This window comes from Pinus tabuliformis, chromosome X, assembly GCF_031772625.1.
Source record: "Pinus tabuliformis cultivar Carrire ecotype Pingquan chromosome X, CPIR1, whole genome shotgun sequence".
NCBI lineage: Eukaryota > Viridiplantae > Streptophyta > Pinopsida > Pinales > Pinaceae > Pinus > Pinus tabuliformis.
In genome coordinates this window covers 1,215,443-1,237,374 of record NC_142308.1, presented here as the reverse complement: position 1 = coordinate 1,237,374, position 21,932 = coordinate 1,215,443, and the positions used below count along the sequence as shown (strand labels likewise).

The 21,932-nt window shown below is 37.9% G+C and overlaps 1 protein-coding gene across 2 annotated transcripts in view; it reads right to left on the bottom strand.

Annotated features, from left to right (window-relative positions):
* The window catches only part of LOC149137968 (uncharacterized), a 46,371-nt gene that overhangs the window by 10,622 nt on the left and 13,817 nt on the right, over positions 1-21,932 (bottom strand). For both annotated transcript variants that reach the window (XM_089449883.1, XM_089449884.1), the window contains exons 3-4: positions 16,560-16,735; positions 16,202-16,274 (exon numbers count right to left, since the gene is read on the bottom strand). In XM_089449883.1, the coding sequence (XP_089306009.1) occupies positions 16,202-16,274; positions 16,560-16,735 (249 nt within the window). The remainder of the gene's footprint in view (positions 1-16,201; positions 16,275-16,559; positions 16,736-21,932) is intronic.

The following is a 21,932-nucleotide window of genomic DNA, read 5'->3' as shown; positions in this document are numbered from 1 at the left end:
GCTTTAAACCCTTAAAAACGACCGAAGACCTCATCCTTGATCTTCAAGAAGTAGATCCAAGTTTTTTCTGGAAGAGGCATCTATGAATGTCGCAAAGTACAAAGACCTTGTGATCAACGCCACAGACATAGGACCACAAATGTCTAAGTGCACCAAGTCTAGCACTCCCTTAGACTTGGTCTCGCTGTGAGGTTACGCAGCCTTGGCCTACTTGCCAAGCGCACACCATTTGGCCTGCTATGTCATATCTCACTCTGGTTGTCACTCTCATGTATGAGAGCCTTCACCATGTTGAAATTGTAACTAGGTTCGGTCTTCATAATGTATATTTTATCATTATGATTGTGTAAAGAGTCAAAAAGAATTTGTTTGAGTCAAAAGAAAATTATTTTATCATGTCCCATTTGGACATTTAAAAGAAATAAAATTGAATTTTTAAAGCATGTTTTTGTGTCTCCAAGTTGACCAAGTCGGCCATCCAAAAGACAATTCGGCTCAATCTTTAGAGGCACCTTTTCAAATGAGGAAACAACTATATATTGGCATTAATACTCCACCATTTGGCAAGCAATTCGCACTTCCTCTGTCGTCAATTTCGGAGTTGTATGAGGCATTATTCTTGTATGGAATGCGAGTTCTTGAGGCTACATCCTCATGTAGTCATGCGAGTTTTCTGAGACTCTCTATCTCTGTGACATGGCGTCCAAGAACAGACATACATGATCAAACTTGACTATCTTGTGGACAAAATAAGGCAGAGTTTGGCCTACTGGTGGAGGGTTGACTTGGGACTAGGCTAATTGGTCTACCAGTCAATTTGTCTATGACTTGGATATCTCTCCTATTGGCAATTATTCTATAAGGAAAGGATTGTTGGGTTTTTCCCATTGTGGATTTTCCCAAGGTAAACTTGTGTTGTATCTTTGTGCATTGTGATCTCTACTTTCTTTATACTTGCATAATTGAATGTATAATTGCTTGATGACATAAATGAATAAAGTGAATACTAAAAAGAAAACATATATACCGGTCACAAGTAATTATCATGATCAAAAACTCTAGTTTTCAATCGAATTTCAACACACAAGTTGCCTCTCAATAGATAGAGATCCATCTCCCTTCATCCAATTACTCACTTCTTGATGGGATCAGTTCCTTTCAACCCAACAACGACTTCACCTCCAGTAAAGCTTACTTCTAGTCCTCTGTCTTCTATGGCTGAAATTGAAACGAAATTCTTCTCCAAACCTGGTGCATACAACACTTCGTTCACCTCCACGATACCACCTGATTCCATCTGAAACTCAACATTGTCGGTGCCTTCCACTACATATTTGGCCTTATCACCAAGCTCTACATGTATATCCCCAAGCTCCCTAGTCATGTTGGTGAAGACGTCTCGAGATCCCATCATGTGACGAGATGCTCCATTGTCCGCAAACCAAACACTTCTCGTGAGTTCCAGAAAGGCACGACACCAGGGCAAAGTTTTTCTCAAGCTTTTCAGCCATCTCATCCATCTATGCAGCGGCTATCATAGTTGTCTTTCCCTTGCCCTCCTTGTTTGGGCGCTAACTGGCAAAATGCTCGTACTTGTGACATGCAAAGCACTTGACTTTGCTCTTATCCTTTTCCTTTTTATACTATGAAGGTCCTCCTCCATTCTAGTTTTGTTTGGCCTTCCCTCTACCCTTTTCCGCTTGTGTAGCAAGAGCAAGCTAATCTTTCTCCTGAGTACCCTTTCACTGTCATCCAGTTAGTGAGTTCTCCCAAATCTCCTTTTGGATGAAATCATCCCATAACCAGCTCCAATTAGGAAGCTATTACCTAACAAGGATCCCATCCACAAAGGTGGTCCAATGCTTGACATAACCCTTCAAAGCAACTTTCACCAACTATGAATCAATCACAGTTTCTCCAACAATTGCAAGCTCATCACAACCATGTTGAATCCTCGTGAGGCAAGATGTTACGGTCTCAAATCTATTCATCCTAATGTTGTTTAATTTCCCCCACGACACCATTTTCCCGTTTTCATTTTTCCCTAATAAAGACTGGTTAGAGATACCCACATCTAATGTCTGGTGTCCTTCCATGATATGTGGAGATCACATAATATGTGAAGACCGACACTAGTTACATTCTTCAACATAAATAGGCATTAACTTCTTTATATTTTAATGTGTGGTCTAGATGAATATGTACCAGACAGATTAAAATATAAAGAAGTTAATGCCTATTTATGTTGAAGAATGTAAATTTTATTGACTTACTAAAGCATGGGTTTCATGCTTGAGTCAATGATCATTAGGTCATAGCACCCTTGTGTGCTCTAGGATTTTTTATTTAGTCAAAGTCAAAATTATTATGTAAAAGATCTTCTTATGTCAAAGAAGAAAAAGATGTTTTGAGTCAAAGTGTATGGCAAGCCTCCATCCTTCAAGTCGGCCTCATCATCTACAAAAACCAACTCCCAAAGTCGGCTCTACCTACTGTTCATGTCGACCTTCAAGTATAGTGACAAACCACTATATATACCCTAGTGTTCAACCTTATTTTGGCAGCAAAACACATGTGATTAGATCTGCAATTTCTCAGAAAGGAAAAGGATGCGAAGTCTTTCGGGGTTTACAAGGAGAAGTCTACTATCCTAAAGAAGCCGAATGTCTCAAGATTACAGAAGAGAACCAAAAGTCTCAGGGCTAAAGAAAGAACCGACTGGTAGTATTGTTTCAGGGTCGAAGTATAGTACTGTTGCAGAACTGAAGTATAATATTGTTGCAGGACTAAAGATTAATATTGTTACAAGACTGATATATACTATGAGTACAGAACTGAAGTAAGGTTACTTGAACTGAAGTAAGGTTACTTGAACTGAAGGTACAGGATGACAGAAAGAACGAAAACCTAATTGATGTTGACTTATGAATTATCTGCATAGGCGACTTGAGGGATGGAGGGAGGTCCTGGTCTAAGTCAAAGGGTCTTGGATTGTTACAACTTGATATGATTTTATTGAAGAAAAGGTTTGATTGGGTTTTCCCCTCAAGGAGGGGTTTTGCCCTAGCTCAGTGCCTACATCTTGTGTCCCTTGTGATTTTCATTGTTTGGCATTCTTCTTGATGAAAGGAAACAAATAAATTGAAAGAACAACTAATAAGTAGAAGAGAGTAATTACAAGAAAATGTCAAAGTCTAAGAGAAATTTACCTAAAGAACGTAATCCATAAGCTGCCCTAAATTTCTCAACATGGTATCAGAGTGAGGTTCATTGGCATAAGGACAGATAGAAGGACACAACAGAAAGTAGAAGGCTTCAAAACTAGAAAAATATGTGATTTAATGAGGACCCAGCTTTTAGAAGAAAGAAGAATGAATTCCGGGCATAACTATAATTCTGCAATTAAATCACAGACCTGGGTGATTAGACCACAGTACCAAACTTGAAAGACACTACAATAAAAGGGAACCAAGAAGCATTTTTGGAGATCTGGATAGCCAGATTACTAGCTTTGACAAAACCAAACTCTAAGGCATACAATAAAGAGGAGTGTCTAAGGCATACAATCTAAAGAGATCTGTGTATACAGGCTGAGACCTATAAAAGCCAATAAAAAAGAATCTCTGCTATGCAAGGTATTTTTAAGCAGTCTATGTCAGTAAGAAAAGAAGTATACATCAGTATGAGTTAAGTCCATTTGGATACATACAGCAAGTCCATTCTATTACAGTCAAGAGAAAGCAGCTAACATTCTGGATACATATGTGGGTGACCGAATCTTTGTTTGGAAAGTCACACAATAAAACAAACAGTACTGAAGCAAGTCTGAATTGGATGAAGGTCTCTTTAGGCCCAGAGAGAAAATCAACATAAAGCTACAGCCATTCTGAAAGAAACCAAGATTCCTTCAGAAGTTATGGGCACAAGTGTCAAACGTAACAATTATTATCTTATGAAAGAATCGAGACTCATCATAGACCTGTGCATCGAAAGGAATAATTGCAGTCAAGCTCACTACAATCTTGAAAGAGAAAAATGCAAGTCTTTACAATAAGGTTGTAACAGCACTATGGTACAAAAAGATTCATGTCCAAAACTGTGAGATCAACTTTAAAGGCATATACTACAGTCAAAAGGAAGTACCTAACATTGTGGACCAGTCTGCAGTCAAAGTCAAGTAAGTGTTACTTTTTATGTATTTATCATCTAACAATATGTTTTTAAGTTTGCCAGGAAGAACTACAAATGGAACATCAATTCAAAGGTGCGTAATTTTGAAGTATGTATAGCATAAAGTTTGGATATCTGTATGATTCTAGTGTTGGCTAGATATTGATATTTAGAATTTGTAGAGATTACATAGAAAGAAGCCCTCATCTTATTCACTTGTTCCAAATCATGAAATCTAAAGTCTAAAGGACAACTCCTTATGAAAAATGGAATTGTATGATATTTATTTTGACATAATACTAATTAGAATCCCTTGGAATTCATTCAAAGTAATATCTTACTGAATTTAGATCTGAAAAACCCTAGTGTTACTTTTTATGTATTTATCATCTAACAATATGTTTTTAAGTTTGCCAGGAAGAACTACAAATGGAACATCAATTCAAAGGTGCGTAATTTTGAAGTATGTATAGCATAAAGTTTGGATATCTATATGATTCTAGTGTTGGCTAGATATTGATATTTAGAATTTGTAGAGATTACATAGAAAGAAGCCCTCATCTTATTCACTTGTTCCAAATCATGAAATCTAAAGTCTAAAGGACAACTCCTTATGAAAAATGGAATTGTATGATATTTATTTTGACATAATACTAATTAGAATCCCTTGGAATTCATTCAAAGTAATATCTTACTGAATTTAGATCTGAAAAACCCTAGTGTCTTCTTGGAAGTACCTGTCAAAATATTGCAGGTATATAGTGACTTGACGAATCAAATCCTAAAGCACAAATTTGACAAATAAAGAGATGAACTATGAAGATGCTATCATATTTTACAAGAAGCCTTTTCATTAAGGAAAACCTACCAAGTTTGTAAAAAGAGTAACTCAAGGTAAGCCCCAAGGGTTAGCTCAGTTGGTCGAATTCCCGTCCTTGCCAATTGGGAGGTCATAGGGTCAAATCTCCTCGATGCCCTTGGGGTTAGGCCCTGCTTGTTTGGTCGGCGGGTAGATCCCTTTGGGTTGATTTGCCTGGATTTTCCTGTGGATGTAGCGGCCACCCAATGTCCGTGAACCACCTTAAAAAAAAAGAGTAATTCAAGGTATCCTCATATTGAATCTACACTTATTATCTCTTGTTGTTTTGATCACTTTGGTGAAACCCTAACCTTTAGGGTTCACTGTGAAACCCCAGCCTTTCAGTGTTGAGGGTGTGTTGATGTTAATATTGGAACCCTAGTCTACTTAAGGGTTATTGATGAAGTCTAGAACATCTGATGAAATCCTATTCTTTTGAAATTTAGGGTTTGGATAATGTCTTGATAAAAACCCTAGTCCTTTAGGGTTTGTTGTTAATGTCTAAGTTATGAAACCCTAGTTTTTTATGGATTGGTAAATTAGTGTTTATGAATAAAACCCTTGCAATAACCTTAGTAAGTTCCTAGGAATGAAACCCTAGGTGTATATTTGTTTGTATGATCAAAACCCTAGCCTGGTCAAACTTGTCTTGATGTCTTGATTTAGGGTTTATCTAGTAAAGATTGATATTCTAGGGCATGATAATGAAACCCAAGAAGTATATTAATATAATTTAGTTTTGGGTTTGCAACAAACCCTAGTAGAGTTTGTCATAAAGCATATTGTATGTATAAATCTATGATTGATCTAAGGTTGTGTATCGAAGATGGTGTCTAGGGCTTATGACAAAACCCTAGCAAGAAGTTGAAGTCAGTATGAATAGAGATATGAATTATGAACCTAACCAGGTTTAGGTATCTAATGTCTAAAGTTTGAATGCTTTGATGCTTCCATTGTAATTGATTTCATGCTTTTGTATATTTGTATTTGGTTGTACTTGCTATTAAAGGTGTTGCAGGCACATGATCTTCAAGATGCTGAAGATGTTCGTAATTGAAGATGATAATAATGATGAGCATGATAATGATCAAGATGACCTTGATGCCATGAGAAAGAATGAAACCTCGAAAGATTGAAGTATAACAGATACTATTGTTCTCCCTAAGTTGAGAGGGAGATTGGTTAGAAGAAAAGGGTACATCTTAGTGGAGAGGGAGGACATATTATGACAGTCATGATAAATACCTTGAAGAAAGAATGAAATCGGAGAATGAATGAAAGTACTAAGATGGATTTGCAAACAAAAGATTTGAGAAAGTACTGAGGCTGTATTTGCTGCTACTGAAGAAATGAAAGAAAGCTTTCGACAGAGTTGATGATATTATGAGTAGAATCAGAATGATTAAGGACCCCGAAGGTTTGTGTTTACTTGTATATATAATTGAAGGTTTATTACTGATTGGGGTTGTGATTGTGTAGGATCTCTCCGTAAAAAGGTCCAAGTATAGTACTGTTGCAGAACTGAAGTATAATATTGTTGCAGGACCAAAGATCAATATTGTTACAAGACTGATATATACTATGAGTACAGCACTGAAGTAAGGTTACCTGAACTGAAGGTACAGGATGACAGAAAAAACGAAAACCTTATTTTATGTTGACTTATGAATTATCTGCATAGCCGACTTGAAGGATGGAGGGAGGTCCTAGTCTAAGTCAAAGCATCTTGGATTGTTATAACTTGATATGACTTTATTGAAGAAAAGGTTTGACTGGGTTTTCCCCTCAAAGAGGGGTTTTGCCCTGGCTGAGTGCCTACACCTTGTGTCCCTTGTGATTTTCATTGTTTGGCATTCTTCTTGATGAAAGGAACACAATAAATTGAAAGAAGAACTAATAAGTAGAAAAGAGTAATCACAAGAAAATCTCAAAGTCTAAGAGAAATTTACCTAAAGAACTTAATCCATAAGCTGCCCTAAATTTCCCAACAAGTTACTCTTCCAATTTATCCATCATAACAAACTGTGTACTTCATACAGAGGAAGAAAATCCTGCAGTGAAAACCAGCTTAGTGGGTGCAACCATGATGTCTTTTCTAGCAACTAGCAGTTATCACTCCAACACAATGACATGAAAGGGTACATGTTTGAGCAACAAGGTTACACTGTTGAAATTCATGCTATGTTAACAAAAAAAGACAGACCAAGGTGCCTGAAACATGGATCCCCATTTCAGATACCAAAACGTTTCACGCTGTGTCTGTAATTTGAAACCCCCATATCCAATTTCTAAAATGTTGAATCCACGCAATGGAAACACTCAACAAACATATTAGTCATTACAGTTTTCTTTTTTGTCACTAAAATGAAAACAGAAAACACACCCAAAAAAAACACTAACCCAGATTTCCTACCTTTCATTTTATAAATAAAGGGCTTGGGCCTCCCTTAAGCACAGAAGAACTCATCTTTGAGGAAATTTGAGTGCTTTTTCCGTTCTTGAGAGATGTTGGTCGTTTTTATGAGAGTTTGAAGGAAATTCTCGTGCATTTGTGAAAGATATTTTCTGTGGATGCTTCAACAGAGTTGTGGATTAATTCAGAAAGCTAAGCTACACTAAATCAACCAGAAATAATGACATGACATCTCTGCATGTTCAAGCAACAATCCCAGCCCTCAAGAGGATACAGATGATGTGAAGCTTCAGTTTATGGATGAAGATATTTTTTATGATACATTGCTGAGACTCATTTTGCATGTAATGTTTACATAGCAGTGATCTACTAATATTAATGAAAACTCTCTTGTTGCTTTATTTCCAAATTTGAAATTCATGAAAAGGTATTATGAAATGTTCATCTGATCGTTTTTTTGGGAAAAATATATGTATCCATTCCCATGTCCACGCTTGTGAAGCTTAACATTCATTGCATGCAAAATAACTCTTCAAAAATGGTATTTGGAAAAGAAATGACCCAGACAATAGAAAACAAGCAAGACAGTGAGAAGAATACTAAATCATGTCAGTAGTTCACATAAAGCAAGCTTCATCTATTATATCAAAACCATCATCTATTATAGCAAAACCAATGCTCAAGTTACAAAATGTCTTGTCATATGTTCAGTAGAATCAAACTGCAGTTCAATCTGTTCCTTAGCTAATATTAACCGCATGAAATCAACCAAATTTCAACATTTCTTGTCCTCACATGTAACCAAGGACTTTTAGAAATAGCAATATGCCTCTAATTATCATCATGCAACAAAATCAGACGATACTGATATATGTACCCTTTCAATCCAGTTTACTACTTTTGGTGCTTGATATGTAAACGTGTACTCTCCTCCAGTACATGGCGGTGGAATGGTAAGTTGATTCTTATTGCTACACAAAATTACTCCAGTCCCAAACTAGGAACATAGCTCGTTATGGTCCTCTGCTATTGAGATTCCTGCCCAACCATAAGCGCAAAGCCCAACAAGTTTCTTTCAATGATAGTCAACAGTGCATCCACTGAAACAAATACTATAGCTCACAGTTCCTTTGAGATGCCAACAAATTTGCTCAACTGCCACGAATACCATATAGCTTATGGTTCCTTTGAAATGCCAAAGGACTTGCTTTACTGTTTGCGAATGTTGAGGACCCAGTACTCTCAGAAACTGATTTACTAAATTTGTTGCAGAAGCATATTATTCAATCGGGTGCGCTGTACAGAGAATTGGATGTATAACATCCAACAACATTTTCGGTACGATTGGAGTTCATATTGATCTTAGAGTTGCAACAATCTAGTCATGACATGTATTCCCTGGCTGGCTCTTTGACTGAACCTATGATCTCGAATAAGCAAGTTCAAATTAAAATTTTAAGCAGTGTTGCAAACATCCCAATTTTATCACGAAAAAATCGTGAAATCACAATTTTTTGGCATAGCTGATGTTTGTTGATTTTTATCAATATTTTGGTGGTATCTTAATTTTGCCAATGTTTGCCAAATTTTATCAATATTTTGGTGAGATCTTAATTTTTCCGATGTTTGTCAATTTTCTCGATTTTGATGATTTTTTGGTTTTCCAAACCCTTGCTGATTTTATCCTGATGCCGATGTTTGCAACATTGATTTTAAGATATATTTAAGATATCAATGTCCGCTAGTGGCCAAAGTTGGTTGGCCAACGGAATGGAAAGATCTACAATGATATGTGAACACTTGGAGTGCTGAATACATCTCTATGAAAACTGCAAAAGTACAAAATAAGAGGGTACAACAGGAGTGCTGAGATCTCCAAGAAAAGAGGCAGGAAGAGAGCCTGAGGTCAAAACAAGGCTTTATGAGAGGTACAATTAGGCATGAGAAAGCCTTGAAGATCAAAGAAGGGTGTTGAGTTAGAACCCCTATACCAAAAACAGCATTACCTGAGACAAAATTTTCAACATTGAGACAAAGTTGGTGATAGAATTCACACTATCAATTGTCTAGGGGCTCTGGAGTCTACATTGTCTGAACAACCTTGTAGTATAGACATGGCCATGAGGTCTCTTGAAGTAAGAACTGTCTAGAGGCTGAAGGCAGTGTTGCAAAAATTGGTGATTAGTCACCAGTCAAACAGAAACCAAGAACTCAGATGAAAAAGATAGCTAAAATCCCCTGCACCAAAATGACAACTTTTTATTATAAATCGTGATTCAGTCGATTAATTGTTGATTCTTTCCAGATTTCTTTCGGTTTTTTCCTGATTTCTGTCCTTTATTATTTTCTGTTTTTTTTACTGTGTTACATGGAGGATTTTTTCCATTTTTTGTTTTCAGACTCGCGAAATCTCATTTTTGCAACACTGTCTGAAAGTAAATGGTGATGAACTCTGAAACTCAGAATATGGAAAGGCCCTGCTGGAACTTGGAATATAATCATCACTTTTCTAGTACATAAGTTAGTATGTGTATATCCTTTCTTATTATAATAATAAATTATAGATGTGACACATATGCTTGAGGCAATGTTGCAAACATCACAATTTTATCGTGAAAAAATAGGGAAATCACAATTTTTTGGCCTGGCTGATTTTTTCAGCCAAAAAAAATCATGATTTTATCATAAACCGTACAAAAAAAATCGTGATTCAGCGGAAAAATCACCAGGCCATGGAGGGAGTAATTTATGTAGTATTATAAGAATTGGACTGAACCAGACCATTGGAATGCAATTTTTTTTAAAAAGCAATAATTTATTCAACCATAGGGCCCTATTAATGCTATCATCTATGTGATTAATGGTAATGTTAAGTGACATTCTACTTCATATTTCATGTTCATCCTTTTACTTAAATGTTTAACATTACTATTAACTGTTTCACGACATTTGAAAGTGCTTCCATCCTCGTTGGATTTCATATGGAGATTCAGAGAGAAGAATTTTATATACCACTCAATATCTAGCACACTAAACAGTTTTCAGGATTTCAAGATTAGGGGGATTGCAATGTTTCCATTGGAATCTGTCATGTATGAGGGTGTGGAACTAGCATTTAATCAAGAGCACCAAGCCCTCTATGTACCTTGATGTTGGTGGCATGGATTGTTGAACTCAGCTGTCATGACCCTAGTAAAAATGTACCCATCACTCCAACAAAATCTCTTATTTTAATACTTAGAGTGTGATATTGATGGCAAGGATCTCAATATAGGCAATGATTTTCATGATATGTAGCATTTGTTGTAGCATGTTTTTTTTGGACTCTTGAAGCATCTAGAGTCTCGTTGTTGATGTATTTTGGTCAAGAAATGGATTGCACTCGATGCTATTTTGGTTATATGCACCCTTGCTTGCTATATATATGAGAAACTTTGCATATTTATGTATCATTTGGATTCATATGGATGCACACGAGTATATATGTTTTTTTCAAAATTTGTATATTTATGTATTTTTTGGTCAATCGATTTTTTCTTCCGGTTTTTTTATTTTTTCTCTCATTTGAATTTCTAGTTCATAAATAGAGATAGGCAAAAAGGAGCTTAGAAGTCAAGTGGAATTCAACTGACTGATTCCTGAAATCGTAATTCATACCCTATAATCTGAATTTTCCTCTAAGAAGTGTGTAGATCAGCGGACTCAAAACTTTTTATTTCTATGTCATCCTGTACCAATATCATTCGCAGTTTTTCCTTGTTTTTCTACATATGATTCATTCAAGCTCAATTGATTGATGAGTGTAAAACATATAAAGGATACAAACAACTTGGATTGAGAATTGATTTGACTCACAATGATTGGGTCAATATGGTATCACGATAGATATATAATCAGAGCCAGCCTGCATCATCTTGCCTCTAACTAGAAATGGTCAACCCTATAATCTGAATTTTCCTCTAAGAAGTGTATAGATCAGCGGACTCAAAACTTTTTATTTCTATGTCATCCTGTACCAATATCATTCGCAGTTTTTCCTTGTTTTTCTACATATGATTCATTCAAGCTCAATTGATTGATAAGTGTAAAACATATAAAGGATACAATCAAATTGGATTGGGAATTGATTTGACTCACAATGATTGGATCAATATGGTATCATGATAGATATATAATCAGAGCCAGCCTGCATCATCTTGCCTCTAACTAGAAACGGTCAACCTTATATCTAACTGAATTGTGCAATCCCTGAAAAATCAACTTCCTCCACTTCCAAAATACACACCCTTTGAAATTACGATTTCCTAATCAAAAACCTATAGATTGCCTGTACAATTCGAGACTTCCTATCTGCACTCAAATTCACCAAACACTTCTTGATATCCAGGATCTTGAGTTTGGACAGACCCTCTATCTCCTTGCATTGCTCAAAATCAAGCTTAGATGAACCTTAGAAGTGTTGAGAAATCGATAGGGCAATAGTTAGGATGATTTCTCTTTTCTTGATAACCGCCCGTGATGTGTTTTTTTTTTACTTTTTCTGACTTATCAGCTTCTTCACTTATTATTATGTTTGTCTATCATCAAACAGCTACCAAAACAAGAAAAACAATAGTAGACAAGAACACAGAATGTAGGCTACAAGCTAGGGCCAAAAACTCTCCACTTGAGAGGAAAACCCGCAAATCTCCTCTTCTTATAGATTCTTCAATTGACGAATTCCAAGACCTCTAGACCAAGACCAATACCCTCCAAGACCAAGTCCAACCCTTCCGGAAGATGTGCTTCCTTTGTCCAAGTCAAACCTAGTCAAATCTCTTCCAACAGCACACCTTCGACCCACAACTTTAGAATCTCAGCCTCTACTGCAGGTCAGAAGTTTTCGGCCCTCCCAACAACAGTTGTTGCCACACATGTGAGCTTATTATGGCCTCTCAAGGCTTCTTCAGGACTTCGCTTGGCTTTCTCCTTCTTCTGGTGCTTGAGGATGACCTAATGTTACCTTCGTTGACCTTCTTTCCCTTCTTTCTTCAAGATCAAACCTGCAGAATAAAAACCCTAGCCTTCCTTTGCATGTGAGAGAGAGAAATAGCCCAGAAACAAGTTTTCTTCGTCCTCTTCCTTCTTCGCTGCCTTCTTGTTCTTCTTATTCACTAAGATGAGTGAGTGAATGAATGTATCCCAAGGAGGTCGAGTTCCCCCCTTTATATAGGCTTCTAAAGGTGGACGTGGCTCCTCAAAAATAGGCCGACTTCCTAGCTGCCAGGTCGACTTGGTCTTAAAGGGTATTTTGACACTTTTAATGACAAAAATAATTTTCTTTACAAGTTACAATGTGCCCAATGGGGTCTTCAACTTATGACAGTGACTCTTTTGACTTCTTGACCTAGGACCAGTGTTGCGAACATCTCGATAACATCCAGATTTTATCTCATAATCACATTTTTTTGGCCTAGCCGATGTTTGCCAATTTTTACCAGTTAGGTCTCTTTCTAGTCTCAGGTACCACCACAGGTTGTATAGGTTCACTGGGACCTTCAACTTCATGGTTTTATTCTTCTTCCTCCCTAGTGACTTCTTCTTCAAATATCGGAAGTTCTTCATCATCAAAGTCCATAGGGAGATCCTTTGATTTCTTGAATGCAATACTTTCATCAAATATTACATCTCGATTGACTTCTATTTGGTGTCCTTTTATGTAGATCCTATAGGCCTTAGAAGAATTATTGTAGCTAACAAAAGTTCCCCGCATGCCTGATGGATCCAACTTCTTTCTCTTATTCTTTGGGATATGAATATAAACAGGACAACCAAAAATTCGAAGATGATCTATGCTTGGTTTCTTCCTAATGAACACTTCTTTAGGAGTCAAGTTATCTAGTGACTTGTGGGGACTTCGATTTTGTATGTATACAGTTGTTTTTGTTGCTTCACCCCATAGGAATTTTGGCAAATCTTGATCATGTAGCATTGCTTTCACACCACCTTCAATGGACCGATTCTTTCATTCAGCAACTCGATTTTGCTCAAGATTATATGGGACTATCAGCTCCCTCTTAATCCCATAATCCTTACAGAGGGCTATAAGTTCTTTTGAAGTATATTCCCCTCCATTATCATATCTTAATATCTTAATTCTCCTTTCTGTAAGGTTCTCTACTTCAGCTTTTAATTCTTGAAATTTGGTAAAGACTTCATCCTTGGAATTTGTTAAGTAAACCCAAGTTTTCCTTGAATGGTCATCTATGAATGTGACATAGTATAGATGGCCTCCAAGTGATTTTGGAGTTATATGACCACAGACATTCGAATGGATAAGATCCAAGATTTCTCTTAACCTTGAAGCACTGCTTCCAAATGGTCTCTTGGTGTTCTTACCTAATGCACATCCCTTGCAAACTCCTTCATGATCTTCTTTCAATTTGGGGATGCCATTTACTATGGTATTTAGGGTTGGAAGGATTTTGTAGTGGAGATGACCAAATCTTCTATGCCAAAGTTCACACGGGCTAACTTCAATGTGAACCAAAGCTTGAGAGAGGGGAGTTATCAATCTATAGAGTCTTCCTTCACAAATCCCAATCATTGTAGCATCTTCTATGCTTGAGTTTTTACCCCATACTACAACCTTTCCATCAATGAATGCAACTCAATCACCCTTGTCTTCTAAGCATGAAATGGAAAGTAAATTTTTGTGCAAACCTAGAACAAATAAGATATTGTTGAGATGAATGTTTCCTCCATTTTCCAGCTCAATCGAAGTTGATCCAATTCCTCTCACAAGGTAGCTTTTATTATCACCAAGTTCTACAAAGTAAGAGGACTTCCCTTTTGATAATGTCTTCAATTGCTTATGTTGACCAATCATATGCCTTGATGCTCCATTGTCGATCACCCAAATATTCTCATCTTGAAATGTGCCAGTGAGTGTTGAGAATAATCCTTCATCCTTTGTAGATGTCTTGGTCACTTTCTTCTTAGAGAAAAATAGGAGATCCCATACTTCTTTGATGCCCTTCTTGAGTTGACTTGCCACCTTTGAACACTTCTTTAGGAACTTCTTCAGTGTAGTAGAGATCTTCATTATGCCCTTAGCCAACCTTAGCTCTGATACCATGTTGAGAAATCTATAGGGCAATAGTTAGGATGATTTCTCTTTTCTTGATAATTGCTTGTGATGTCTTTTTACTTTTTCTTACTTATTAGCTTCTTCACTTATTATTATGTTTGTGTATCATCAAACAACTACCAAAACAAGAACAATAGTAGACAAGAACACAGAATGTAGGCTGTAAGCCAGGGCCAAAACCTCTCCACTTGAGAGGAAAACCCACAAATCCCTTCTCTTCTTATAGATTCTTCAATTGACAAATTCCAAGACCTCTAGACCAAGAACAAGTCCAATCCTTCTGGAAGATGTGCTTCCTTTGTCCAAGTCAAACCTAGTCAAATCTCTTCCAGCAGCACAACTTCGACCCCAGCTTTAGAATTTCGGCCTATACTGCAGATCTGAAATTTCCGGCCCTCCCAGCAGCTAATGTTGCCACACATGTGAGCTTATTCTAGCCTCTCAAGGCTTCTTCAGACCTTCGCTTGGCTTTCTCCTTCTTCTGGTGCTTGAGGATGACCTAATGTGACCTTTGCTGACCTTCTTTCTCTTCTTTCTTCAAGATCGAACCTATAGAAGAAAAACCCTAGTCCAACAGCAGAAACCCTACCATTCCTTCGCACGTGTGAGAGAGAAATATCCCAAAAACAAGTTTCCTTCGTCCTCTTCCTTCTTCGCTGCCTTCTTGTTCTTCTTCTTCACTTGGATGAGTGAGTGAACGAATGTCTCCCAAGGAGGTCGAGTTCCCTCTTTTATATAGGCTTCTAAAGGTGGACGTGGCTCCTCAAAATAGGCCGACTTCCTAGCTGCCAGGCCGACTTGGTCTTGAAGAGTATTTTGACACTTTTAATGACAAAAATAATTTTATTTACAAGTTACAATGTGCCCAATGGGATCTTCAACTTATGACAATGGCTCTTTTGACTTCTTGACCTAGGACAAATCCTAGAAGCACTCAATGGGTGCTTGACCTATAGAATAAAGACCTTGAACATGAAACCCATGCTCCAAAAATAATAATAATATATTTTCTTTCATTTTACAATATACAAGAATCAAAAGTACATTTCATATTTATGAAGACCAAACCTAGTTACACATTTTTCAACAAGGAGCAAAGAGGCCTGCCCCATCTTTCCTAATTTGTTCATCTGATTTAATTGCATTAGCATGCAATCATATAGATTCTAAATAGAATGGTTTATTGGTGAAGAATCCAGACGAAGGGATAATGGAATAAAAGAACTCAATGTTGAATCATAGTTTAATTAACAAAAGTCTAACAACTAGATTACTGCTACACAGTTGCCAATACCTTAAGGAACAGAAGGCCTAGATAGATAACATCAACTTGTACATCAGGATCACAGTGAAATGTTGTCAAGGGCACTGAACTCAATTTGTATTTATAAAAGAAATCTCCTAGAGAAGGCAACCCAGTGCATGCCAGCAATTCTTGTCTCCTGATAATTTGAACAAAAATACAATGCAGGATCTGGTATAGAATTGCCATATAGACATGTATGCACTCTCATATGATAATGCAAAACAAAATGAAATGGAGATACAGATAACACTCCAGCTGAAACAAACTACAGAGAAACAGACCAATGCATTATGATATAATGCAATAGAAATAGAGGTTTCTTACCTTGGACAGGAGCCTTGCTTATCACTGCTGATTGATGTTGAATGGTTTGTTGTTCTGTGGAGCACCTAGCTCTCTTCAAGGGAAAAGCATAGATTAATAAATAAATCATGCTTTTGTTGCCACAGTTATTAAACAACCATTACTTTTAGAAAAATAAACAAAGAGAGGTGTGTGGTAGTGAAACTCCAGCACTCAAAATTTCAACAAATCAAATAGGCACAGTGAATATCATTGACACCCAAGAGAGAGAAGACCCAAAAATGAGTCAAATGGAAAAATATTAAGGATGAGGTCAAATGTGCGTAAACTAAGCTAGAACATTAAACAAATGGATATATAGATATATAAAGATACTCACCAGAACAGCAGAACATATTACTTGAAGGGAAGCTGAACAGTGAATTTGAGCAACTAATCTCCGACCATTGCACATAGATTGCCATCTTTTTGATGAAGTTTTATTGACTGTTAAATTAGGCTTCAAAAAGTAAGAGTTAACATCTGACGACTTGCCTTGATTACCAAGAGTTTTGCCTGCATAGTACAAGAGGCATAAGCTAAAATCTAAACAGTGAGACCTATTATTATACTGTTTATATTTAACTCGACAGCTTAATTGTTATCTGGCATGCCATTTATGCATGAACATTGAAAGGTTATAACCCATGGCAGGCAAATCACCCAGAACTCATCATAAATATCAGAATCTCACACAGTTCTCCTTATAGACTGAAAATCTGATCAGCAAACATATCATTATAGATGTTAAATACTGCCACATCCATGTTTTAAAATAGTTTGTCCAATGTACCAATTAACCCAATCAGTTAAAAATCACATGCATGTTGTCTAGCTAAACAAATATTTCAAAATCAGATCCACAGATATTTATAATCATAATTTGAGTACTAAAGCTTTGCGGCATTAAAAGAGGTGAAAAAATAACAAACTGATGAAATTTTGAAACCATGTAATCAAATTTTTAAATATATCTAGCCCTGAGATTAGACAGATAAGTCTCACAGCCAAGCACATCCCTTTACAGAGTATCACTAAATAGTGAAAAGGCCTACAATATGAAAAAGGGTGGTATACTCAAGACCAAAAACAAAAATAAAAATGACACCAATGATTCAAGTCCATGTATCTAATTCTATTAGCAATTAAGTTGAGTTGCTACTTCATAAAATTGAAAATTGCAATCCCTTGGACTTGCAAGTGAATCTCTTATAGTCAGAATGATTCTTCTGAAAGCCATCAAAACCGGCATCCCATCTCTGCGGAAGCTATAAAGTTCCATATCTCAATCGCCATCCATATGTGGTTATCTTTCTTATTCTGGACTTTATTGTTCAGTCCAAGAATCATGGGACTTTTCTTCCTTCACCTCAAGAAATTGAATATAACAATATACAAACATGGATAAACTTGACATACATAATAGCTGCAGGAGCAGCAGAATTTTAATGGTCATTTCGCATTAGAAAATGAGAGCGACAATCCCCCAGTGAGAAGTAACCAAATTGATCCCTGATAAGGCACTGTTTTCCCTCCAACCATTGTAAGAACAGATGTTGGACATAACAGATTATGAAGCCATCCATTCATCTATAATGAATAGTATCAATGCTCAGATGCCTCACTTATAATGCAGTGGTGACATAATGACTTGAAATGCAATAAAGGTAGTTTAATACAAGCTCTACATACATATTCATAACTGTGTTCTAAATCCTTCAACAAATGTGGAAAGATTTAGAATAGTGGTTTCATTGGGATTTTGAAACTGGTTCCCATGGAAAATTAGAAACTAAACCTGATTATTTGAGCTATTGTGCTCCATGACTTATCAGAAGTCATATGTAATTATATGGTCAACCATGTGCATATTTGCAATATCACAGAAAAATCAAAAGATTCATAACCATCTTTTTCGATAAGATAATATAATTATATTAATGTCCAACGAATGACCACAAGTGTGAGTCAATGGAGTGAAGAGTACAACCAGTATGAATACAATATGGGAGTGCAAGTGCAACTCCTAGAAATGTCAAAAATAATATAAAGAAAGAAACCTACATAGGTATAACATCAAAACATATGTATAAAAATATAAAGCTGTGACAAAGGTACAATGTTACAAAATACCGAGTTTGGGCAACTCAAGAACCTGTCGGTAGAGAGAGAGTGCGAGAGTTGAGGCCAATGGTGTCAAGATCTCCCAAGTCTAATGGCTGAGGGCGAAGGAGACAAACTGTTGATTTTTGTAGCTTGGGAGGTACTCCAAGCCTTGTGGATGGAGGATTTGGAGGACGGATCTCCACAAGTCGCCTTGTGGGCTTGGAACCCAAGCTTGGGGTTTTGCACCCATCATGATTTGGGCCAAAACCATGAGTGCATTTCTATATGTGATGGATGAGGATGATAGCTCTCGTCGAGACAAATCCGACGCAACAAAGATCACCCGATTCCGAGTTGTAGAAATGGAGATATGAATTTTTGAAGTTATGGAGAGGGTAACTTTGCACCATATGAGTTAAGGTCAGCTTGAGTTAAATAAGCCTCATTGACAGCTAGACAAACCCATGGAAGACGTTGGAGAAGCCCTTCTATTGTGTATAAATAGGAGATGATTGTGATCATTTGATATATGTCCAAAAAGTGCGTTTATCTCTTGAGAACAACTCGATAGGAGTCTCGATGTGTTGATGTGTTGATGGACAAACGATCAACTAGTGAGCAGATTGGATAGCCGAGGTTCAGTGATCAGATTGACTTGGATCATTGATAGAGGCAGGGGTTGCAAATCAGGAGCCGAAGGACCGGGCAGGTACAAGATACGACCAAGGCAGCTGTGAGGAGCTCTACATCAGCTAGACGGTCAGAGTATCTTATTGAGGGTAGATTGGTTGTCGATGCGCTGACACCAAGCCCCAATTTGTATTCTTATACTAGTGGATGTATGAGGGCTATTATCCCTGGTACGGGAGCCCTAGACTGTTGTATTATATGTTGTTTAATATAACGAAGTTGGGTTGAAAATTGTAAAAAGTTGCCTATATTTTGTGCATGTGTAATTTAATGTTGTTTATATTCCGTTGTGCAAAGTAGTATCGTTGAGATTCTTGGTTTGGTAACGTGAAAGATTTTAAGATTCTATCATAGACCCAAGATTGTGGAAATTCAACATGGTATCGGAGTGTATTTGAGCTACTTTAAGGGATAGTGAATCAGAGTGTGCACAGTGAAGCGACTCAAAGAGAGTTGTGGATGCCAAGATCATGGAGCAGAGGGTTCAGCTGAAGACATGGAGATGTGGTCTCGATAGACTACATGGTGAGATGGGCTAGGAGTTCTGGTGGATCAGTGGTGGACCTAGTGCACTTCAGTATATTGTGAGGAGGTTTGCAAATCGTGGACTTTCTATGTCTTATCATGGATGGTTGGGACAGCTCGAGGGTTTATTTAGCTTGTACGAGATCAGGTAGATCAAGAGAGCTTCATGTGATGGACTTCAAATTGTTAGGCTAGAGTCTTCATCGAATCGTGATGTTGCATATCCGAGATTGGAGGGATTTGCACGAGTTGTATTTTATCCAAGAGGATGAGCGCTTGCTGGATTGAGCCAATGGAGATCGTGTAGGCTCAGAGGGAGTCTAGCCTTAGACGGAGTAGCCCTATAGAGGTTTGGATCTTCAGGTTCAGACATGATGAGGCAGAGGCACTACCAAGATTGTCGGATTCATTCTACAGGGTTTGTTGCAGTGATGAATCTCAGATGGGCTAGTGTCGTCAAAGATGATGATGGTTACTTCCTAGTCTTCAAAGTACCTCCCTCGCTAAGAGGGAGTGTTGATTTTTGTAGCTTGGGAGGTACTCCCAGCCTTGTGGATCAAAGGTTTGGAGGAAGGAGCTCCACAAGTCGCCTTATGGGCTTGGAACCCAAGCTTGGGATTTTGCACTCATCATGATTTGGGCCAAAACCATGAGCACATTTCTATATGTGATGGATGAGGATGATAGTTCTCATTGAGACGAATCTGACGCAACGAAGATCACCCAATTCCGAGTTGCAAAAATGGAGATATGAATTTTTTAAGTTATGGAGTGGGTTTGCACCATATGAGTTAAGGTTGCCTTCAGTTAAATAAGCCTCCTTGACAGTTGGACAAGCCCATGGAAGACATTGGAGAAGCCCTTCTATTGTGTATAAATTGGGGGGTGATTGTGATCATTTAAGATACATCCAAAAAATGCATTTATCTCTTGAGAAAATACATCTGAGTAGCAGCAGCAACCGAGTAGTGGCAGCAGCCGAGTAACAGCAACGACTAAGTAGCAGCAGCGGCTGAGTAATAGTAGCTGAGCAACGACTGAGTAACAACAGCTAAGCAATGGTCGAGTAGCAGCAGTTGAACAGCAACCATGCCAAGGAAGCCATCAGCCCTTAAGGACTTGCAGAGTTATGTGTTTTGATAGAGTTGATTGCTAGTTGGAGTAGCGGCAGCGGCTAAGTAATAGAACGACCGAGTAACGACGGCTGAGCGATGGTCAAGTAGCAACAGCTGGGCAGCAGCCATGCAAAGGAAGCCATCAACCCTTAAGGACTTGCAGAGGTATGTGTTTTGATAGAGTTGATTGCTAGTTGGATGGGTGTCCAAGGGTTGGACAGTTGATGGAGTTTGTTGGCAACTAAGAGGAGGGTTTCCTAGGTGTGAGGATGCCCTAGCCAGAGGCAGATGCTACAACGAGGATTGGTCACTCGTGCACTATTGGAGGGTAGCGTGAGAGTGGACCAAGTGTGGATGTGATTGGGCATTTATGGTCTGTTGGAGGACAGTGTGATAGTGCCCAAGTTGGAGCCCGATGTGCAACACTTTGATGGATAAAAGTAGTTGCTAGAATGGCAATTGTTGAGCTCAAGGGTCTGATCAACTAGGAGCAATTTGTGCAGCCCTAGACTTGTGTGTGGTGAAGGACTTCTACAACAGATGATGGGCAGTCCTCATAGCCTGTGTTCATTGTAGGGGATGAACATCTTGCAGTGATAGGTGGCAGCGCTCCGTGCCCTATGTTGGTCTTCATCGAAGCAGTGCAGGAAGACCATAGCGAGCTAAAGTCCCTGAGTAGTTGAGGAGCAGCAGTGGGCAGTTGAGAGTTGTTCACAAGTGGAGTTGTGAACAACTCAACAAGAGCCTCAATGTGTTGATGCGTTGATGGACGAACGATCAACTAGTGCGCAGATTGGATAGCTAAGGTTTAGTGGTCAGATGGACTTGGCTTGTTGATAGAGACAAGAGCTGCAAATCGGGAGCCAAAGGACCGGGCAGGTACACAGTACGACCAAGGCAGTTGTGAGGAACTCTACATCAGCTAGACGATCATAGTATCTTGTTGAGGATAGATTGGTTGTCGATGGACTGACACCAAGCCCCAGTTTGTATTCTTGTACTAATGGATGTATAAGGGCCATTATCCATGGTACGGGAGCCCTAAATTGTTGTATTAGGTTGTTTAGTATAACGAAGTTAGGTTGAAAATTATAAAAAGTGTCTATATTTTGTGCATGTGTGATTTACTGTTGTTTATATTCCGCTATCCAAAGTAGTATCGTTGATATTCTTGGCGTGGTAGTGTCAGAGATTTTAAGATTCTATCCTAGACCCAAGATCGTGGAAATTCAACACGAACAGGGTACTAGCTCACTGTCTGAGTCCTCTAGAACCAT